The 23052-nt window shown below is 40.4% G+C and overlaps 1 protein-coding gene across 1 annotated transcript in view; it reads left to right on the top strand.

Moving 5' to 3' along the window:
• Positions 1 to 23052, top strand: part of STARD9 (StAR related lipid transfer domain containing 9) — a 199452-nt gene that overhangs the window by 134333 nt on the left and 42067 nt on the right. Inside the window, 3 exon segments of the mRNA XM_067558116.1 lie at positions 983 to 1030; positions 15137 to 15327; positions 21664 to 22150. Of these exon segments, the coding sequence (XP_067414217.1) occupies positions 983 to 1030; positions 15137 to 15327; positions 21664 to 22150 (726 nt within the window).

Genomic DNA, 23052 nt, shown 5'->3' with positions numbered 1-23052 from the left:
GTGTTATTGGCTTGCTTTTCATCTTCCAAGTGTGGATTGTGTGCTCTCCTTTTCTCTGGATAACACACTTACATCCGCCTAAACTATTTCTTTTAATTTTATACAGAAATACCTTTCTTTACAAAACAATATTTGTTGTTTATTTGTTTTGTATAGTGTTCATACCAGGTTATATCACTTTAACCCAAAGAAAATAATGGAAAGACTTACAAATAAGATATTTGCTAATGATCTACATACAGTGAATGCCAGGAGACTCACTACATTGTTTTGAATATAGAAGAGGTAGAAACTGTTGTAGATTCTCAGTGATGGGCATCATATATCTGCACAAATCTTACGGCATGTAGGACTGTACATCACTGTTTTGTTTTTTTAGCTAGTGTTTGAATTGCCCTCATAAACCAGACAGGATTGAGGATTATTTCTCATCAGTTTCCAGATTATGCATAGATAGTAGATTCTTTTGTGTAGATTAAGTTTTAAAACTTTAGGCATATGCTATAATATACCGTATAATGTTGTCTTCCTTTTTGCCATCACTGTCTTAAACTACTAATCTGAAAATGAAATACTTTGGTGTCTTGCTTATTTGATTTTATGTTAATGACTGTTTGTTAATGAGATGAGATATAAAGTGCATCTAGTTTTTACTAGCTGTGTTTCACCTGAAGGAATCCAACAATCTTTTGTTTCTTTTCTGTAGTCTTTTCACAAAGTTAAACTAAATTTGTTTTCCTTTTTCTTTGCCTTCACTAAGGGATAAGTGTGTCTCTTATTCTAGACAGATGGATTTGTTCATGTGATTGAAATGCTTCCCCGAGAGGCTCAGCACAAAGGTCTATAATATAGAGCTAAAATGGGACTGAAGTGGTCTGTAGATCTTGCAGTAGTCCTCTCTACAGAGCAAGTCAATGTCACATAGTAGAAGTGTATCTGAAATACAGTATTGACTGTAATATATTTCTTCTTTTTTCCTCAGTCAAAAGCATATAGGCCATGAGGAGTGCAAACATTTTGCTGAAATGAGGTAAGAGAATAACTTGAAGTTAAGTACCTTGAATCATGAAATTTCCTGCACAGTTCCCCAATCTTTGCAAATGGCTATGCATCCTTATGCAAATTTTGGGAATTACAAATATGTGAGGTTCATGGAAACTGATATGGGTGTGAAGATGCAGCCAGCTCCATTAGGTCTTCATCTCTATTCTTGCCTCAGTTTGTTCAGAGGAAGAATTGCACCATCTTTCTCAGAGCAATACATTTAAGTTTCTTTTTAAAATACTGTTTAATTGCTTAATTTTCTAATATTTCTTAGCTGTGAATATCAAGTTAGAATTATTAGGACTGTAAAAACTGTGCCGATTTTCTGGCTTCTCTAGCCCTTCCTTTCCCCATTGGCCTCCATGGGAAGAGGCAATCTGGACCGCGATAATCAAAGAGAATTGGGTTTTTATTTTGACTTCATCACACTGAAGTGTAAGAATGGCAATTTGCAGTTTAAAGTACTGATGAGACCCTATTGCTTGCTGCCATGATGCTATTCTTATTTCACATTTGATGTTTTTTTGCTTTAGTAGCTTGCCAAGCCTATTAAATTCAAGTCCCAAGTGAGACATATGTAACATTCTAATGGATCCAACCTCAAAGCTGCACTGAAGGATTGTTTGGGTTTTTTTTAATGTTATAAGTGCAATTTAACAAATGGATTGTAACTGCCCTGCAAAGCATCATCATCTTATCTCCGGGTTCTTTTTTCAGTCAAACTCTTAAGTGAAAGTGCTGCTTTTGAGGGGATGGGGTACTGTAAGTCAAATGCTCCAGTTGGCAGGAGCTGTGAAGCAATTGCTGACGAACTCCCAACATTATTCCAGCTGCCATAGAACTGAATAGTATCAAAAATATTCAGGATGGGTGAACGTCACACCTGTGCAAAAGGCCAGCACCCTTGACCCTTCTAAATAGGGTTTAAACATGACTCAAGCAATACGTAAGCTAGCTCTCTGCACAAGGCTGAATTTCACCCATTTGAAATATGTAAACACATACATTAGATCATGCCATTTGCACTTATAATTTTTATATTTTTGTGGATGTCAATTTGATGAAGTGTTCTCTTAAATTCCTTTTAAACTTTTATATGTAACCAGGTCAAGCTTGTACTTTTTGTTCCCTGGTTAAGAATAGAATAAGTACAAACATTCACTGTGAAATAATATTAAGGCTCTAACTCAATCTGACAAAAGCAGGCAATTAAAATACAGTGCCAGATGTTTGTCCTTTGTGTACTGGGCCCAATTCAACAAACTTTACTCTTGTAAGTAGTCCTTACTCACGTAAGGTAGTTCCACTGACTTGTATGGGACTACTTGCATATGTGAGGGCTAATCATATGATTAAAGTTTTTAGAATTGGGTGGTTCTAGTGATCTTCAAACTGTACAGGATCTGGTATAATATCTGCTCATAATAGGTGAATACTGATTGAACTAGCAATACAATAGGCACAAAAGTAAAATGCTGGTGCCACTGAAGTCAGTTTTACCATTGACTTCAATAGGGCCAGGATTTCACTCAAAGAGAAAGAAGGTGTGTTACTTTTTACTAAGAAAGGGCACATAGGAAAGCAGGTCAGTCTGTTTTAAAAATCCTAATAAAAACTAGCCTCAGAATAATGCATTACACAAATACTGCATATCAGAATTAATGGATTTAAAACAAAACATATGCTTCATCATTACGGGTCTCAGATATTCAAATAATCACAATATATCCCAAATTTCCTTGATAAATTGTGCTCTCTTTTGATGATGGGAGATGGCATAATAGAATAAAGCATATAAGAAGTCCAAAAAAATATAACTCCATACATTATCGAATGCAATCCATTGCTGCAAAGCAAACTAGCTATAATACATTCCATCCCCAAAACTGTTATGAAAATATTAGGGTTACATAGGCAAGTATTCCATAGTCAGGAAATGACAAATGTAAGCTTTTATATATCTACCCCTTGTAGATATATTTTATGATATAGGCTTTAATTATATGATCACGTTCTGTTTCTCAAATAATCCAATATCATATATATCATTTTTTTAAATCCGTTTTTAGATTGGGGCCAGTTACAGTCATGAGCTTTGTTTTTACAGTTAAATCATGCATGGAAAGCGGGCAGAGAAGCAATTTCAAATAACTGAATTCAAATTTCAAAATGAGGGTTAAACCTGAAAAACTGTTTCTAGAAATTTCACTGCTACCTGGACTGTTCGCTTGAGTGTATCTGATTAGACAGTGAAGTCCAGCAGTTCAAATTTCTAATGCAGCTTGTTAGCCAGGACAAGAAGTTAAAGGTCCTTAAGTGAGTAGCAATCATCCAAGTACACCATCACCACAACAAATGATTTGGAGCTCTTACTTCTGTCAGTGCCATTACCCCATGTTGTATGCAAACATAAAAACTGATTCTGATCTCTCACTGGTTTAAATAATTGGGAGTAACTCCATTACAGTCAATGGAGTTATAACCGTATAAACTGATATGAGATCAAAATCAGGCCCATTTAAAAAAACCCAAAAAAACTAGATACAGAAAGAAGCAGCATTCCAGAAATACACACTGAAAATGCAGTTTGGTTTCTTGGAGAAATAATCAACTTGTATGTAACACCTCAAAGCTTCCTTCTTTCCCTTCCTTCCCCTCCACTGTCCGTCCCCCCTTTTTTTAATTACAACAATGAAAGCAAAACTGTCATCTTGTAAAAAATAAATAAATAAATTCTGTGGCATTTTTTCATCCAATTTAAAAGAATTAAAAAAATCAAATGGCTTATTTATAGATTTTGGAAGACACTGTAATCCATACTAACGTACTTAATCCATTGCAATTTGGTTAACATGGAGAATTTCCTCTTAATACTCTCATAATAATAATACTTTGAACTTTTAATAACAACTCTCACCTGAAGATCTCAGAGAGCTTTATACACAAACTAATATTTCTGAAATACTTAATGGATCGCTTCACCCACCTCTGAAATGCAGTCACATCTAGGGATACGGCAGCTGAATAACAGTGCACAGCAACATTACATAGCACTTCAGCACAGGAACCAAAGAATGATATATTCAGTTGAAATCATAGGGGGAAGTTGAAATAGAGTGTAATTCCAACTGAGCTGGAGTTTTGTAGAGACACTATTGTTCTGTATGAGAGCATATGTGTCTTGACTTACAGGAGTCTGATTCTGGACTAGAGGAAGGGGAAGAACTGTAAATGTTTTCTTCCGAGGCGGTGTCTCTCTGTCATTGCTGGGCAGTGGGGTAGGACTGTCTTATAGGTATGTTCAGATGCATTGTTGATATGTCACTCCTGGCTGTTGTTACTGAGTCTGCATATTTAGGCAGTAGAAGGAGTTGATCATGCTCTTAAGAGAACATAAGATAACTGAACAATCACACTAGTTAGCAGACATTTTTTTTCTTTAAGCATCAGCTTGTCAAAAAACTAAATGCCCATCTTACAGGGTGGTGATTTCCCTTCTGTAACCTTCAGGGATTTCCCTTTGTGTGCTTGTTTCCAAATGTCACATATGGCTCTCCTGCCATTTTTAATTAATTTTGTTTCTGCATATAATTGTGTAATCTGCAGTGTCTCAAGAGATTGGGGAAGGAGTTAACATAAAATGTTTGTAGCCATTTCATCACTTCTCCCTTCAGAGCTAGCAAGCTTTTACATTCTGTGCTATCCTTGAGCAGATATGTATTGGTAGTTTTTTAGGCTGGTCCTGTTTGGTTGATGTAGTCTTCTACTTGCTGTGTGTTACTGTGAGGCTATGGTGTGGTGTGGGAAAGGAGCCTTCTGATTGGACAGATGTGCTGGGGAGGAGATATAGTAGAGAAAAATGCAAATCAGTGGATGGGCTAGAATCCCTGACTTGTGATTGCTTTTATTGCCAGCCTTTTTTGCTTTGCAAGCATACAGTCATGTCTTCGTAAAAAAATTTAAAATCTGCTTTGATTTTTTGTTTTGTTTAAATAATAAAGAAAAAAATAACTGGAATCTAGACAGGCAGTAAGGGGGGGGCGGGGAAATGTAGGAGCTGACTGATGGCGTTTCTGTTATTAAATCAGTAAAACTGTGATGTTAAGGGACTATTTTTTCTTTTTGTCTTTTTTTGTTATACGTCTTTGCTTGAGTTTCTTGTTTTGAGCCTTAATGTTACGTTGCAAGAAGCACTCTGCTTCATTACAGGGCTGTCGCTGCCATAGTTACTGAAAACTGCATTATGCTGTAGAAGCCGCCAGCCTCTGCATCAGCCTTGGAAGTGTTTGGGGAAGAGGGAGGGGAATTACACAATAGGACTCCAGAAAGCTGACGACCAAACAGGCTGGAGAAAATGTGGATCTACAGCAGGTTCATTTAGCATGCCTAATGCAAACTTTGTGGATAGAAAGATGAGATGAAAAACAAGCCAGCTATGGTGTTGTTATATGAAGATTTTCTCAGTAATTTGTTATTACATTTAGTTTAAGGTTGGTATCTTTTTTTTTTTGCCTGTTTAATACTTTTAAATGTTTACTTGGAGGAGGATGAACTGTTAACATTGCTATTGTATTGGTAAATTGGGGGGAAAGTGAAGGGGGTGTTTGTGTGTGTGTACAATTCTACAGAGGGAAACGGCTCCCCTTTAGGCTTAGCTTGCTTTTTGACATGCTGTGCACCACTAAATGCTGGTCTTGTCTATCTGTGTTTCTGCTTTGGAGAGAGATGCTCAGCTCTGCAGAATTTAAACTGCTTGCCCCATACCTGTCCTGATGTTAAATTATTTTATTTCCTACTAGTGCTACAAGAACCGTTTGTGTGCGAGTATTTGGGAGAGAAGGGATGCACGCAATAGAGGGAATTGATTCCTGCCTGAAATACATATATTTTGGAATATCTGAAACAAGCTGAAATCTTACTTTTGGGTCCAGTTCAGGGTGTGTTTCAGTGAACCAGTGAAACAACCACCTGTACCTATCTCAGAATGTGCTAATCTGTTTTCATAACATAAGATGACCTTCATTTTTAGTTAATCATTCAAATGTATTTTGAACATATTAATTGGACTTTAAATTGTCTGTTTGGAAAATTCAGCTACCAAATATGTAGCATTTTATTTTCTTGTTTGGCTATTGTCACTTCATTTGTAACTTCACTTTACTCTGTCATTTTCACAAACCAGCAAGGATAATTCGGGGTGACTGTAAAACGTTCAGAAAGTAAAAGGGAAACATTTTGGATTCATATCCTTATTTTTATCACTGACTGTGGAGTGACAGATCTGAATCCCAAATCCAAGCAAATCAGATTATTCTCAAGATAACTAGCCTCTTTGCCAGTGGAAAAATATTCCCATCTTCTACCATATCTGTATTATGTAAGCGGCAGTCTGTGAATTTTCATTATCTCTGTCCTCTTCTCAGGGAAACCATTGTCAAGCTATGAATGTGTAAAGGCTGGCTGATGCTCAGTCCCAGCCTGTACACAGGTACTCAGGCCTTTTCATTGCCATGTCTGATTTTTATCTCATGCTACTAAAAGCAGAGGGAGAGGGCAGACACACTGAAATAGCAACAGAACTGTAACTGGCATGTGTGTCTTACTCTTTTAGCAATAATAGGACAGTATTCCCTTCCTCTGTTACAGAACCAATAACCTCAAAGAGGTAAAGAGTCATAGCTATTTGTCCACATAATGAAAACATAGGATTATAACATTGTGATGATAATTGTAGTCATGGTATTTTCTAAGTGTTACAAAGCATTTTTTAATGCAGTGGGGTATGGGTATACTTCTGTGTACTTTTTCTTTAAGGGACATATCTGTAGAGCTCTCAATAGTGTAAGCAGGTTTGGCTAGTATTGTCCTGCTGAATGTGCAAACTCAAAATGGTTAACATTGGGAAGGATCACTAGCTTCATGCCTATTCAGCAAAAACAAACTCTCATGGGGGGGTATATGCTAGTGCAGCTGGCACTGCAGCTGCTGCAGGTAACAGTGAACCAGCAAAAGATGAATTCTTTAAACGGTGACACTTATTTCTAATGTTTTTCATTGCTACTGAAAAATGTACCAAAAGTACCCCAGTCTCCCCATCTGTAAAATGAAAATAATTGTATTTTCCCACCTCTGCAAGGCACCTTGAGGTCTTAAGATCAAAATGCAAAGTACAACTGTTACTGTATTATCTCCTTGCTTTCTGACTTTTTGAGATCTCTAACTCAGCTAATTTGTGTTAAGGATATTTGAGGGTTTATATGAAGAAAGCTACAACCAAGAGGAGTTAACTGAAAAGATTATTAAGTAATATGTTCTGTGAAGGAAATTGTTTTTGTCTGTAGAACATAGTTGCGGCATAATTATTTATTTGTATTAATATTATCTAAGTCTGCATTTTGGGCACTATTGGCAATGATTCCCACAGATCCTTCACGTTTTTGTATGGAATGTTTTTTCCCATTAGTGATGATTATACATTGATAGATCAATTGTCATAATAATAATTAGCACTTATATAATTCCATGAATTCAAATTACTTCACTAAATGTTCATTAGGCCTCCCAGCACCCTGTGAATGAAGGTATTTTCCTTTTACAGATGGGCCCAGAGAGATTAAGTGATTTGTCCAAGGTGACAGAGCCAGTCAGTGGCAGAGCTAGACAATAATCCAGGTCTCCTAACTTCCACATCACTCTGTTCAACTTTAAAATGAGACCAAAAAGTTTGCACACCAATAAACAAAATACAATAGAACCCTGTTTATCCGACCCTCCCTTAACTGGCCCTCCGCATTTACCAAACAACCAGGACTCTAGGGCCAGAAGAGTGCAATCTCTCTGGTGGCTACTAGATGGTGCAGCGGCATTGAATTTTGCAGTTGGGTGGTTTATCTGGAGTTTTGGTTATCTGATCTGGCCCCAGTCCTAATTAGACTGGATTAACGGGGTTCTTCTGTAGTTTAAAATCCTAAATCATTACCAGAATACATGTGCAGACTTAAAACTTACTAGAACTATGCTTGTTGTTTTTTATTTATATTATTGTAGTACCTAAAGGCCTCAATTGAGATCAGGGCTCTGTTGTTCTAGATAATGTACAGAAACAAGAGGCAGTTCTTGCCCCAAAGAGCTTATGATCTAAATAGAATAGATACAAAATGTGCAAGAGGAAATGGAGACACAGAGAGGTGAAGTGACTTGCCCAAAATCACACAGCAAGTCAGTAATTGACAAACTCAGACCTTCTGAATCCCAGTCCAGTGCCTATCCTCTAGACTAGAGGTTCCCAAACTGTGGCGCGTGCCCCTCTATGGGTGCGGAGGAACATTTGGGGGGGCATGGCAGAGCTCGGGCCAGCACCCATGGGGGGGCAGGGAAGTAACACCATCCAGCCCCTCTTTGCCCCTGCCATGGTCCCATCCCCAACTATGGTTCCTCTTGCAGCCCCGTTCCCACCCCAGCCAGGCGCCTGGCTCCCAGCCATGGCCCCAGCCCCAACTGTGGCCCTGCTCCCGGGGAGACACTGATGGGGTAAGAGGAGGCATGACGTAAAAAGTTTGGGGACCACTGCTCTAGACCATGCTGCCTACCTAATGCACTTATTTTTGAAAATTATATGGGCCAAATACTGCAGGGCTAATTCAGGAAAAAATCCCATTGAAGTCAGTGGGTTTTCAATGGGAGCTTTGCCCAACTAGAACCTGCAGGATTTGGCTTTGTGCTTAAAAAGCAGTTTTTGCACTGACCCACGTAGTCTTGAGGTTTGAGTTATATGCCTCGAGTTAATGACACACAAACACCTAAATCAGAAGAGGGAGGGCTATTTTGTGTGCTTGTGATATCAATTCTTGAAGGACAAATATGGAATTCTGTGAGAGTGGATGGCTTGGTGAATGGTAATAGGAGATAGAATCATAGAATATTAGGATTGGCAGGAACCCAAGGAGGTAATCTAGTCCAACCCCCTGTTCAAAGCAGGACCAATCCCAACTAAATCATCCCAGCCAGGCCTTGAAGAACTGTAAGGATGAAGATTCCACCACCTCCCTAGGTAACCCATTCCAGTGCTTCGCCACCCTCCCAGTGAAAACATTTTTCCTAATATCCAACCTAGACCTCCCCCACTGCAACTTGAGACCATTGCTCCTTGTTCTGTCATCTGCTACCATTGAGAACAGCCTAGCTCCATCCTCCCTTGAACCCCCCTTCAGGTAGTTGAAGGCCCCTATCAAATGCCCCCTCATTCTTCTCTTCTGTACTAGCCTAGTTGCCTCAGCCTCTCTTCATAAGTTATGTGCTCCAGTCCCCTAATCACTCCACTTTGTCAACATCCTTCCTGTAGTGGGGACCCAAAACTGGACACAATACTCCAAATGAGACCTCACCAGTGCCAAATAGAGGAGAATGATCTCTTCCCTCGATCTGCTGGCAATGCTCATACTAATGCAGCCCAATATGCCATTAGCCTTCTTGGCAATAAAGGCACATTGTTGACTCATATCCAGGTTCTTGTCCACTGTAACACTCAAGTCCTTTTCTGCAGAACTGATGCTTAGCCAGTCAGTCCCCAGTCTGTAGCAGTGCCTGGGATTCTTTCACCCTAAGTTCAGGACTATGAACCTGTCCTTGTTGAACCTCATCAGATATCTTTTGGCCCAATCCTCTAATTTGTCTAGGTCACTCTGTATCCTATTTCTAACCTCCACTATATCTACCACTCCACTTAACTTAGTGTCATCTGCAAACTTGCTGAGGGTGCAATGCACTCCATCCTCCAGACCCAAGGCACTCCGCTTGTTACCAGCTGCCAACTAGACGTCATCGAGCCATTGATCACTACCTGTTGAGCCCGATGATATAGCCATCTTTCTATCCACCTTATAGCCCATTCATCCAACCAACCCATACTTCTTTAAATTGCTGGCAAGAATACGATAGGAGACTGTAACAAATGCTTTGCTAAAGTCAAGATACATCATGTCCACCACTTTTCCCACATCCATAGAGCCAGTCATCTCATCATAGAAGGCAATCAGGTTGGACAGGCATGACTTGCCCTTGGTGAATCCATACTGTCAGTTCCTAATCACCTTCCTCTCTTCCAACTGCCTCAAAATGGATTCCTTGAGGACCTGCTCCATGATTTTTCCAAGGACTGAGGCGAGGCTGACTGGTCTGTAGTTCCCTGAATCCTCCTCCTTCCCTTTTTTGAAAATCGGCAATATATTTGCCTTTTTCCAATCATCTGGGACCCCCCCAGTCGCTATGAATTTTCAAAAATAATGGGCAGTGGCTCTGCAATCACATCAGCCAACTCCCTCAGTACCCTCACATACATTGCATCCAGCCCTATGGACTTGTGCGTGTCCAGCTTTTCTAAATAGTCCTGAACCTGTTATTTCAGCACTGAGGGCTGTTCCGTTCCTCCCCATTCTGTGCTGTCCAGTGCAGTAGTCTGGGAGCTAACCTTGTCTGTGAAGATAGAGAGAAAAAAAGCATTGAGTACCTCAGCTTTTTCCACATCCTCTGTAACTCGGTTGCCCCCCCATTCAGTAAGGGGCCCACATTTTCCCTGACCTTCTTCTTGTTGCTAACATACCTGTAGAAACCCTTCTTATTACCCTTCACATCCATTGCTAGCTGCAACTCCAATTGTGCTTTGGCCTTCCTGATTTCACTCCTGCATCTTCGAGCAGTATTTTTATACTCTTCCCTAGTCATCATCTGATCAAGCTTCCACTTCTTGTCAGCTCTCTTTTTGTGTTTAAGCTCATCAAAGATTTCTTTGTTAAGCCAACCTGGTCGCCTGCCATATTTGCTATTCTTTCTGCACATCAGGATGGATTGTTCCTGCGCCCTCAATAAGGTTTCTTTACAACACAGCAAGCTCTCTTGGACTCCTTTCCCCCGCATATTATCCTCCTAAGGGATCCTACCCATCAGCTCCCTGAGGGAGTCAAAGTCTGCTTTTCTGAAGACCAGGGTCCATATCCTGCTGTTCTCCTTTCTTCCTTTTGTCAGAATCCTGAATTCAGCCATCTCATGATCACTGCTGCCCAGGTTGCCACCCACTTCTACTTCTCCTACCAATTCTTTCCTGTTTGTGAGCAGCAGGTCAAGAGGAGCACGGCTCCTTGTTGGTTCCTCCAGCACTTGCACCAGGAAATGGTCTGCAACACTCTCCAAAAAATTCCTGGATTGTCTGTGCACTGTTGAATTGTTCTCCCAGCAGATGCCCGGGTGATTGAAGTCCCCCATGAGAACCAGGGCCTGTGGAACCTTTTAGTTCAACAGTAGGTCATCAGTTCAAATTCAGTCCAGGTGAACAGGAAATTGTTTCCAGAGGACCATTACCTGGTCACTTGAGAAAAACCACCACCACAACTTTTCCAATTATTGGCACTCTTATCAGAGACATCCAGATTGAATGGACTATGGAGATTGTTTTAGGAGGCCCTTGTAGAATGGACTTGAGTCATTCTGGCAGGTTGATGTTGGGGAAGTTTGCAGCTGCATCACATTGTTCACTCATTTTCAGTTTGTGATCCAGTGTGACCTCTAGATCCTTTTCAGCATTATCATCACCTAACCAGTTATTCCTCATCTGTAGCTGTACATTTGATTTTTCCTTCCTAATGGTAGTGCTTTTCACTTGTCTTTATTGAATTTCATCTTGTTGATTTGGGACCAAGTCTCCAATTTGTCAAGATAATTTTGAATTCAGATCCTGTCCTCCAAAGTGCTAACAACACCTCCAAGCTTGATGTAATCTGCAAATTTTATAAGCATACTCTCCACTCCATTATCCAACTCATTAGTGAAAATACTGAATAGCACTGGGCCTGACCCCTGCAGGACCTCACTAAATATACCCTTCTAGTTGGACAGCAAACCACTGATAATTACTAAAGTATGATCTTTCAACCAGTTTTGCACCCGCTTTACAGTAATTTCATCTAGCCCACATTTCCCTAGTGTGCTCGAGACAGTCCCATATGATATTCTCAAAAGTCTTACTAAAATCAAGACGTAATAGCTACTGTTCCCCCCATCCACTAGGCCAGTAACGCTGTCAAAGAAGGAAATTAGGATAGTTTGTAATGATCTTGACAAATACCTGTTGACTATTCTTTATAATCCTGTAATCTAAGTGCTTACAAATTGACTGTTTAATTATTTGATATCTTTCCAGCTATCAAAATTAGACTGAGTGGTCTATAATTCCCGGCATCTTCTTTGTACCCCTTTTTGAAGATAGGTACTATGTTTTCTTTTCTCCAGTTCTCTGGGACCTAACATCCTCCCTGCATTCTCAATGATATTTGCTAATAGTTCCAAGATTGCTTCAGTTAGTTCCTTAAGTGCTCTAGAATGTATTTCATGAGGCCCTGCAGCCTTGAATACATCTAATTTATCTAAGTATTCTTTAATCTGTTCTTTCCCTATTCTGACTTGCGTTCCTTCCCCCTTGTTAATATTAATTGTATTGAGTATCTGGTCACTACTAACCTTTTTAGTGAAGACTGACGCAAAATAGACATTTGTGATAGGGCGCACCAGTCCCGCACTGGCCCAGCAGGGGTTAATTCCATCCTGTGAGCTGAGGCGGCCACACCCCCTCAGACCTGTTGGGCATGCTCCAGCTGGAACCCAGGTATAAAAGGGAGCTACTCAGCTCAGCCAGGGCTGACTGCAGAAGGGGAAGGACGTAGGTTGCTGGATCCAGCCTGGGAGCTGCCAAATATCCAGACCGCGGAAGTCAGCTGCAAGGCATATGTGAGGGCAATAGGAGACACCCAAGAGGAGTCAGAGTCACTCAAGCTGGGGAACCCAGGGATGCCAGGGACACCCTAACTGTCACCCAAGGGGAAGAGATAAGAAGTGGCCTGTGGGGATGACCCATTGGACTGGGCACCATCAGCAAGTTTTGCTGGGGTCCTCGCTGACCCCAGTGGCGCAACCCTACGCCACTGTTAGGGCCCTGGGCTGGGACCTGCTGGAGTAGGGTGGGCCTGGTTCCCCCTCCCCATGCTGCCAACCCCAACCCGGGGGTGGCAGCCTCCCCCCCTTAGGCCAGACAGCCTGTATTTGCAGCTCTGCCCTTCCTGGGAGCTAGAGCCTCTCTAATGCAGCTCTGCCCTGCCTGAGGGCCAGGGCCCCTAGACAGTTTGGTGCTCAGTCCCGCCTGAGGGCCTGAGTCTCTAGACTGTTCATAGCTCAGCCTTGCCTGAAGGCCTGAGCTCATAGAGTATTTATTGCCCCTCTCTGCCTGAGGACCTGAGCCCTTAGACTGTCAATACCTTTGTCCTACCTGAAGGCTCAGAACCTCCATACTGACTCTGACTATTAGGCCACACCACCTAGGGACTAAGGACACCTAAGCTGGGCCAGCCACGGGCCTATAGCCGCCCTCTCCCACCCCCAAAAGGGGGACAGAGTGCTCCGGCCACATGACAGCATTAAACACCTCCGCCTTCTTGATGTCATCAGTTACTAGCTCTCCTTTCCCGTTAAGTAGAGGACCTCCACTTTTCTTCATCTTTCTCTTGTTCCTAATGTATTTAAAGAATCTCATCTTATTCCTTTTCAAGTCCCTGCTAGGTGTAACTCATTTTGTGCCCTAGCCATTTTGATTTTCCCCCTACATGCTTGTGCTGTTCACTTCATCCTTGTTTCCACTTTCTGTATTCCTTTTTGATTTGTCTGGTCATTAAGGAGCTCCTGATGGAGCCTTATTGCCCTCTTACTATTCTTCCTGTCTTCACATGATAGTTTGCAGTTGTGCCTTTAATATTGTCCCCTTGAGAAGCTTCCAGCTCTCCTAAACATCTTTTTTTCCATAGATTTTCTTCCAAGGGAAGCTTACCTATCAGTTATCTGAATTCGTTAAAGTCTGGTTTGTTGAAGACTGCTATTCTTATTCTGCTGCTGCTCACTCCTTCCTTTCCTTAGAATCATGAAATGGATCATTTCATGATCACTTTCACCCCAATTGCCTTCCACCTTCATATTAACTACCAATTCATCCCTGTTGGTCAGAATCAAGTCTAAAATGGCTAAATTAGCTATAATTTAGTAAATAAAAGTTTTGTTCTTTTTTAAAATGAATCTGTAAAAATGGCATTCTCCATATTTATTATTTTTCAATGTTTTACATATTTAATTTGCTATGTTTACAAATAAAAAAAAAGGTTTTCAAAAGCAAAAATCCAAGCATGGTTCATGCCTCATCTCTGTAAATATTCTGCAATTTAAAATTAATTATAAATTGTGTTATTGATGCACAAACTAGAATGGAATCCAGCTCCCTCTTTCATAACTATGAGTGGCTTGATAGAACTAATGGGAGTGAAGGTAGTTAAAAAGCTTATTTTGTCATTGAAATACATGTGTATGTATGTTGGAATGCACTCAGGGAGAAGAACTGTTAAGAAAGTGGTTTTTTACAGCCATTTTTCTGACCATAATTGCACCTAAAATATAGAAGAAGCAATCTTATCTAGCAGTTAGAGTAGAGAATTTGGTGACAAGATCTTGGCTCTTTTCTTGACTCTATTAGCAACTGGCAGTTTAACCTTGGGCTACTCACTTAACTTTCCTAGGCCGGCCTCAGGTTCTTTTGACCTATAACAAGAGAATAATAATAACTTGCCACTTTTTGCAAAGAACTTTGAAATCTTCAGATACAAGACACACAAGTTGCAAAGTATGTTACATACTAAAAAAAAAAAAAAAAGTTGTTCTTATAGGATGACCTTAAAAAAAAAAAAAAAAAGATCAGTGACAATATTAACAAATATATTATTAACTTTCTAATGATGGAATTTTCTGTTTTACCTTGAGGAACATAGTGCGTGTTAGCTTTTACTGATTTATATGGGATTGTGACCTATTATGACATCACATACACAACTACCTTAGCACTGTATGATCTTGGCATAATTCACTAGCCCTTGAAACTGTTTGTTTGTACAAACAATAGCTTGAATTTTGTCTGATTTAAGGGTCTGTCTAACATAAAGAAATGTGTCTTAACAGAAAAATGATGTTTCTTTGTTTCTTGGTTTAAAATCACTGTCAACATTTCTAACAGCAGAGAGATAGACGCTGTGCATAAAGAGTACACGCAGAAGCTGAGAGATCAAGAAGCTTTCCACAGGGAACACATTCAACAGCAGCAACTCTACATTGAGGATTTAAAGCAGCAGATCCTGGGAGGACAGATCAAAGCAGAGCGGGAACTAGAATATGACCAGGCACTAATCAACCAGCAGATCAGAGAAAGTGGGTGTCTGTCTTTCTCTCTCACCTCTCTTCCTTTACTGCACTCCTTCATTGCTGGTTTCATTTTTCTCCTCTACGTTTTTGCACCTTTGGTGGAGTTTTTGATAGTTAACTAGTTTTCTCCTGTAATTTTCCTTCTTATGAGGACAACTATCAAATGTTGGCTAACAGAGGACTAAATGGAATTCATTATCACCTTGCCTGCAGCTTTGGGGTTCACTGTTGATTGGTGGAATGTATTACTTGTCTTATGGCATGGTCAATGCCCCTCCTGTTACTCCCAGCCCCTGCTTGACTTGCATGGCTCTGTTTAAGTATCTTGCTTAAGTGTCCTTTATGACCGTGTAGAGTGACGTGGCTATCTGGGCTCTTTTTCTGTTTTTAAATATCTGCTTGTTATCTTTTGAATTTATCCTGAGAAGTTGAAACCCAAGAAGGCCTTTCAAGGTTGAGATAATTCCTAGTGAAAGGCATATGGGAAATTATCCTCTGAAGATAGACTGTTCTACACACCAGCACACACTGATGGAACGACTCATGCTTGCAACTGCAGTAAAGATCAGTGCATGCTATATCCCTGCCCACTTTGCCAGAGTGTCACCTGTAAAATGCCATGGATCAGATTCACACACTCATAGTCAATTTCACTCTCAAAATGATCTTCAGAGAAAAATGTATGTGCATAGGCCCAGGCACTGATTGAAATCTTCTGCAGATTCCATGTGAGCCTTAAACAATGAAACCAATTAAATACAGAAAAACAAAAATGACAAGAAGGACAAACTTGAAAAAGAAGGGAGACAATTTGTTTAAAATCTACGTCAACACATAATATATAATATGAACTTTACATGGGACACTAGAGTTTAGGGGTAAAATCCTGGCCCTGCTGAAGTAAAAGTAAATTTTGCCACTGATTTCAATGGGACGAGACTTTGACCTAGATATCTGTTTAAAAAATTTGCTTGGTGGGAGCCTTGTACGATAATTCATTTTGTTGGCCTCTAAAATGATTAATTTTGACTTTCTCTAAATGTGATTGACGCCTTCCAGCCAAATGCTTTCATATCTTCATCAGTACTGAGCAAGAAGTGTCTTGCAATAGTTGAAACAGAGTTTTATTAATTATAGGTTAAAACTTCAACATTACCATTACGTCATGGTCTCTTCTTTGTACATTCAAATGGAAACTACAATGGAAGAACTCTTGTTTTTTAGGGTATTGATTTACAGGTCTTCAAAGACGGCATGGTGATCTGTAATGTAGTGCATATATGGCATATGGTGCAGCCTGAGGGAGTCTCTGTTACAGGGATATCACCATTCCTGTTCTGGTCCTCAGGTGACAGTGATTTGGTGACTGTAGAAGGATATTTTACTGATGAAATGGCTCTGAGAGTATCTTCAGCTATCCCTCAGCGATGTGGCAGTGACATGGACTTAGAAGAAGCTGGTTGTCAAAGCCAGAGTTAGGTTTGCTGGCCTCATTAACCAGTTAGAATAAGGGATGGTGAAGACAAAACAATGTTGAAAAAGGGTATTTGAAAAACAATGAGACGCACAAAAGTCCAACAACTGATAGGATCTGGATCTGATTGATTGATCTAAGTTATTAGTTCTTACAGAAGAAGTTTCCCAAGATGGTAAGACTGGATTGGAATAGCACATCTCATTTGCAAAACTGGATCTTTAATCCTGAAGGAAGAGTGATGATTAACCAGTATTCTGCCACTGAAGTCTGGCATAATGGAGAACTCAGCATAAGATACGGTTGTATTGAACTTTTCCATTAAAGAGACCCATAGAATTAGATGCAAATAACATTTCTATCTGAAAACCATGCATTTATAAGAGTTACAAATAAATGTGAAATAACTGTACCTGAGAGAAATTAGCAGAAAAAAAATCTTTTTTCATGTTCTGTTTCTTATGCATTTTTCATGCAGTCAGTTTCACTCTTTACATGCATTGTTAGCAAGGGAGAAACTAACTGGAAAGTTCTTTGTAAATATCAACAAGGGAACACAGGAACCCTTATAACAATTTTTAAAGAATAAATGAATGACCTTGTTTTAAAGGGTGCTCTATTGGAAAAAATTTTTAGGCAATTTGGAGAAATTAAAGGTGGTAGTGCCCCTTTAAAGCAAAATGTAAAGCTCTTTATTTTACAGCATAGTGATTGAATTTAGTCTCCAAATTTAACAAAGTTATTGTTCAGAGGCCACAGGAAAGTCTGAATTTTTTTTTTATTAATAAAATCTAACTTTTCCAGTGAAAAGTTTTGGAATTTCACCCTGAGTCCCATTCCCTGTGGCTAAACAACCAGAGTCACCACAAACTCAAAACATCACTTCAGACGTGGGCTACATTTGAAATTAAAGAGAAACAGGCATCCCCCTTTTTCATCAGAACTGTCTTAGCTTATGCTATGAAAAGCTGAGAGATATCTTGGAATCTACCAAGTACTTACGTTCTCTCATGTGGCCTCCATGGTCCCCGGTACAGTTTTCCTCCCTGGATCCTAAGCTCCATTCCTGATCCAAGTTGTTTTGAAATGAGTCAGCCTCACTACACTGATTTAAGATTCATTGGGCCCACACACCGCAGGCAACCCATCACCCTCCGTTTCTTACTCCTTACGTTCTCTCCCTGCAGTGCCTTCTAGTCTCTTGCAAACTTTGTAAGGCTATGTTCAGACTGACAGCAGCAAAATCGCCGCCGCCAGATCGATCTTTCTTGATCGATTGAGCGGTCAGTGAGACTGAGTAAGTCCACCCCCTCAAGTAGCATAGCGCTGAGCCGACGGGAACAGCAGCGCAGTGTAAACAGCGCACAGAAGGGGAAGCACAGCATTTGACGTGAGTTACATAAGTTACTCTGCGTAGTTTGCGTAACTCACGTTGACTGTCGCCGAATCGTGTGGTAAGTGTGAACCAGCCTAAGTCTGAAGGGTGAGAGTCCCAGTCTGAGGGACTTGTTGAGATCTGTCAAAGTGATGCTCTTTCTGGAGAACCGTAGGACATTCACTAGCTAGAGAAGGTGCTGCTTCTGTACTGGAGCTATTAGCTCTGCTTGTCAGACAAATTTATCTTCAAGTCTCTTCCTGTCTTCTCCACATCGCCTATTATTGTTAAAGGCAGAGGCATGGTGGAAGGAGTCAAGGGAGGGAAATACTTGCAGGCAGTTTCCTGACAAGCGGAGCTTGTCTTCTGTGAAGGCACCTTGTCCATCTGGCAAACTTCCTATGGTTTGCCAAAGAGGAGGACTCCAATGACTCTTAAGATCTCTGTCAGACAAGGACTCATGCTGGAAGTCTTTTATCAGATACATGAACAGGTGGAAGAGTGGGAAGAAATTGAGTTTGTGGAGGGAGCGGGTATGGTGGAGTAGAAGCAGGATTTGTGCCAGGGATACATGAGCCATTGTAGAGGAGCAAAGCTAGTGGGAGTGTCAATGATGTTGGGCAACAGGAACTCCTGTTGCCTAGCCCCAGTATATCCTGTCTTCCTGACTCCATCCCTCTCCATCTCTACTGTTCAGCCCAACTCATGAGGCGTTTGGCCAACTAGGCAGTATGTTGCCAGACTTATCACAGACCCCAGGTGGCTGCTCACCCTGTTTTTCTCTATGCTTCCCTTATCTCCCATAGGCCCAAAAAGAGCAAACTTCAGGCAAAGGTTGATTAGAAGTCAAGCTTTTAGTTCCTTCTTTTCTCATTGGCAAATTTTCTATGGTTTGCCAGAAGAAGGCTGCAGAGAACAGAGACAGACCTGGAAGGGATGGGGGAAGTATTTTTTCCATGTTAACCTTAAAATGTTAAACTGTTAAAACAATTTCAGCATGGATTAAATATTTTCACTCTGCTACTTTCCTCACATAACGCATAGAGCTAGAATTCCATCTTACATGCACACGTGTAGAGAGACATGCAAAGTTCTACAGGATGGGAGATCCATTATGGTGGATGTTTCTACTGCAGTGCATCTTACAAAGTCAGTGATAGGAGAGCTGCCCTCCCGCTGATCTTATAAACTAATCCCAGTTAAAACTTTTGTTGCTGTTTAAAATCTAGGGAAATTTCCAAACAAAAACCCTCTGTATCTTACAGAAGATAGGGAGAACTATTGAAACAACACGTGCTGCAGTATGCACACAACATCCAGATCTACATCTTTTCATCAGATGTAAACATCGCTGATGCCCTCTCTTTCTCAGTAACTAAATGAAATGTGCACATGGATGAAGAGCAGCCAATTAAAGTTGAACCCAGGCAAAGTAAGTATTACTGGTAGGAAGATACTTTGAAGAACTTGCTCCTGCTATCAAATGCTCCACTACTGAGGGAATGCACCCTGTGTTTTTTTTTTTTTTTTTTGGACTCTTCAATGCCATTGACTGTCCAAATAGTCATAGGAGCAGAACAACCCGCCTACTCTTATGTGTGTCAGAAGATTATGCTCCAATATGATCAAGCACAAACCTGGTTCTGGTGACCCACCCATTTGTAAACTCCAGGGTTGATTATTGCAACTCATCATATTACGAATGATGCCATGTACCCTGAAAAAGCTCCAACAGGTACAGAATAGTAAAATCCTTTCTACTGAATAACACGGGTCACCATGACCACATCAGCTCAGGATTCTGCTTTGATTCTCCGTTGAATACAAAATTTGTGATCTCTGTCCTGATATCTAAAGGTCTCTACTGGATTGTCTTTGAGCCACCTGCAAGATAGTCTCTCCCTCTACAATCATGAGCTCTCATGATAGCTACGTTCCACAGGAACAATGAAGTAGTTGACTTAGGAGACAGAGCTTTCAGATCTGGAACTAGTTTATGGAACACACAAGAGATAAGAATGACCATGGAATGAACCATTTTCAGAACTAAATGCAAAATGCATTTTATTGACATCACTTTCCCTTGTTTTAGATGCACATGAACACCACTATAAATTAGCAAAACCAAACCAACATAAATTAAGTTAAAACAACGAGAGTTCTGTAGCACTTTAAAGACTAACAAATTTAATTTCTGCAGGCATAAGCTTTCATGGGCTGTAACCCACTTTGTCAGATGTAAGGAATAGAAATCAGATTGGGGGTATATATATACATCTAAGGTTAAGGAACAACAATGGGGAAGTTAGGTATAAGCAAAGTCCATTCAGTTAGAGTAGTTAAGGCCTATTCACAGTCATTGATTAGGAGGTGAGAATGTGTGGACAGTGACAATTACTTCTTGTAATGAGATAACCATTCCAAGTCTCTATTTAGACCCAGTTTGATAGATGGTAGGCGCTAGAGAGAGAGGTTGCTTAAATGCATATACTTTCAATGGAGTCACTAAAAATCCAGGAAATTACTAGTTAAGACAATATCAACACGTAGGCAAAACTCAATTCCCATATCTTACTAGCCAGATGTTACACCCAAATGCTTTGATGTGCACCTTGGCTACACAATGCACTGCCTTTCAGTTCCATCATAACCCTACCCACAATGCACATTTTCAGTTCTTTAAAATCACACATACAAACTATAATCTGTCCTCAGAAATTTTAAGGTAGCCGTATAGGCAAGTTCCTTCCATTTTGAAAGACAATACTGTCGGAGACACACACACTAAATGGGGAATACCAGTAGAACTTGGTAACACATCACAAACCAGCAGGAAACTTTAAATGCATCCACTGCATTTTAAGGTCAAAGTTTGAATGATTTTTGAGGAATTAGATGTGTAGATGCTTATTCATGTAGAAATTACTTGCCATTCCAACTTCTTGCTAGAGAAACTTTGTCCCAACAGCTTCCTTAGCCTTAAAGCCAACTCCACAACTGATGCAACATAGTTGTACTCAGCTTCCCGAGTCTTATCCTAGTTGGAGGGTGTCTCAGTTACTAATGCAGCACAATGCTGCCATTAGAGGGGATGTGACATATCCACTTTCGCTAAATTTGTTGGATCACGAGTATCCTCCATTGGTATCCAGCAAGTACAGATCAGAGAATGCCTTTTGTCTGGCTACCTGCTTCTGCCCCGTCTGTGTACCCTTGATATGCCACACTCTCTCTACTAGAGAGGAAGGGATCTTAGAATCAAGAAAGGCAGTGGGGGTAGGCCAACAAGATGCTGAAGCTGAACAGAAGAGATGTCTGATAAGAGGCCATTTTAAATGTCCTGATCTGGTTTAAAGATTCATACAAAGACTTCACAAGATTAATGTATAATTGATAACACCCCTCAAGTCGGTCTTTGCTGCTGATGGAAATTATGAATAGGATAATAATGAGGACATTTTCTAATATTTTTGTTTTATGATTTTGCTTATAGACCAGCAGTGGCTTATTAATGAGAAGAACCAACTGGCTGCTCTCCAGCAGCAGCAGAGGGAGTTTGCTGTGCAGACAGAGTCTAACTCATATGCAGAAGCTGAAGTGCAGAATACTGTGGAATCGGAGATCTGCCCTTCCCTGGTAGAGCAGAGCAAGAAGAGATTGGTACAGCTGGAGCTTTTGCGAAGATACTCTTTAAAGAAAGCAGAAAGAAACATAAGGCGGAAAAAGGTCAAGTTCCAGTTGGAGAGGATTGTCAAGAAGCAAAAATTACTTGAGGCCAAGAGAAACCTAGAGCAGCTAGAGGCCAGCTGCTGGCTCAGTGAAGATAACTTGAAACAATCCCAAGTCCTGAACCAAAATACCACAGTAACCTCCTGGAATCACAAGTTGCAAAGGAGAAGCAAATCATTGGGTTCAAGTTCCTTGCAACGCAGAAGACATTCTTTCTGTAATCTTTACCCACCACGTGTACCCATTTACAGGTTAGTAAACTTTTATAAAATTTTCCATATTTGTTCCAAGTTTAAAAAAATATTTTCTGAATCAGGCATTTTTATAAGGGTATATTAACTCAAACTTTGTATAAGTCAAAACCGTTTACCACCTTCACTTCTCTTTAAGTCACCAGACTTATTGTTCAACACATTTTCAGGCTGCTTGTCCATCCTTGCTTTCAAGACACTGCACCCATGCCTAAATCTTTCACCTAGTCTCCTTTTATATCCTTTCTCCTTGATACACTTTTCACTGGTTGTCTTACATGTCTCTGCACTTTCTTCATTATGCTTGAAATCCCCTTTCTGGACTCTTAGTCAAGTCTCCATTTTTGCCTGATTCAGACCACTCCTAAAAACTCACTTCTGCAGCATCAACTTAAAAGATGAGCATGGGTACTCTTAACCACCCCCAACACACACACAGCATTTGGACCACCAAAATGTATATATGCTTAAGTATATATACATATACAATCTGATTGTACATATAACCCTGCATCATTCCCTTTTCCTTGATATTATCACTTGACTGAGAAGTTCCTCACTAGACTATACGCTCTTGACTTCAGGGACTTCTCTTCTGTTTGTTTTCCTATGAAGCGCCCAGCACATTTGTGGGCATTCTGAAATAATTAATAATAGTAATAACATTGCTTTTTTCCTATCACTGACTAAAGTGCTGTATCTGGCTCGGACTTTGAAGTTGGCCAGCCATTACTAAACTAGCTAGGAATCTCCTCATAGAGCTCTCTTAAATTTGGGAACCACAGGGCAAAGGTAGGGGGGCATAACTAAACTTGTGTTAAGTGGATTTCAGTGACTCAGGACTGTACTGTGATTAACAGTGATTACAGCTACTGAGTCTCCATGGGCTAAGGACATAATAT

This window comes from Emydura macquarii, unplaced genomic scaffold (assembly GCF_026122565.2).
Source record: "Emydura macquarii macquarii isolate MOO-44397 ecotype Brisbane River unplaced genomic scaffold, CSIRO-AGI_Emac_v2 contig_1876, whole genome shotgun sequence".
NCBI lineage: Eukaryota > Metazoa > Chordata > Testudines > Chelidae > Emydura > Emydura macquarii.
The sequence above is the reverse complement of the archived record's forward strand: the minus strand, read 5'-3'. Positions and strand labels throughout refer to the sequence as shown.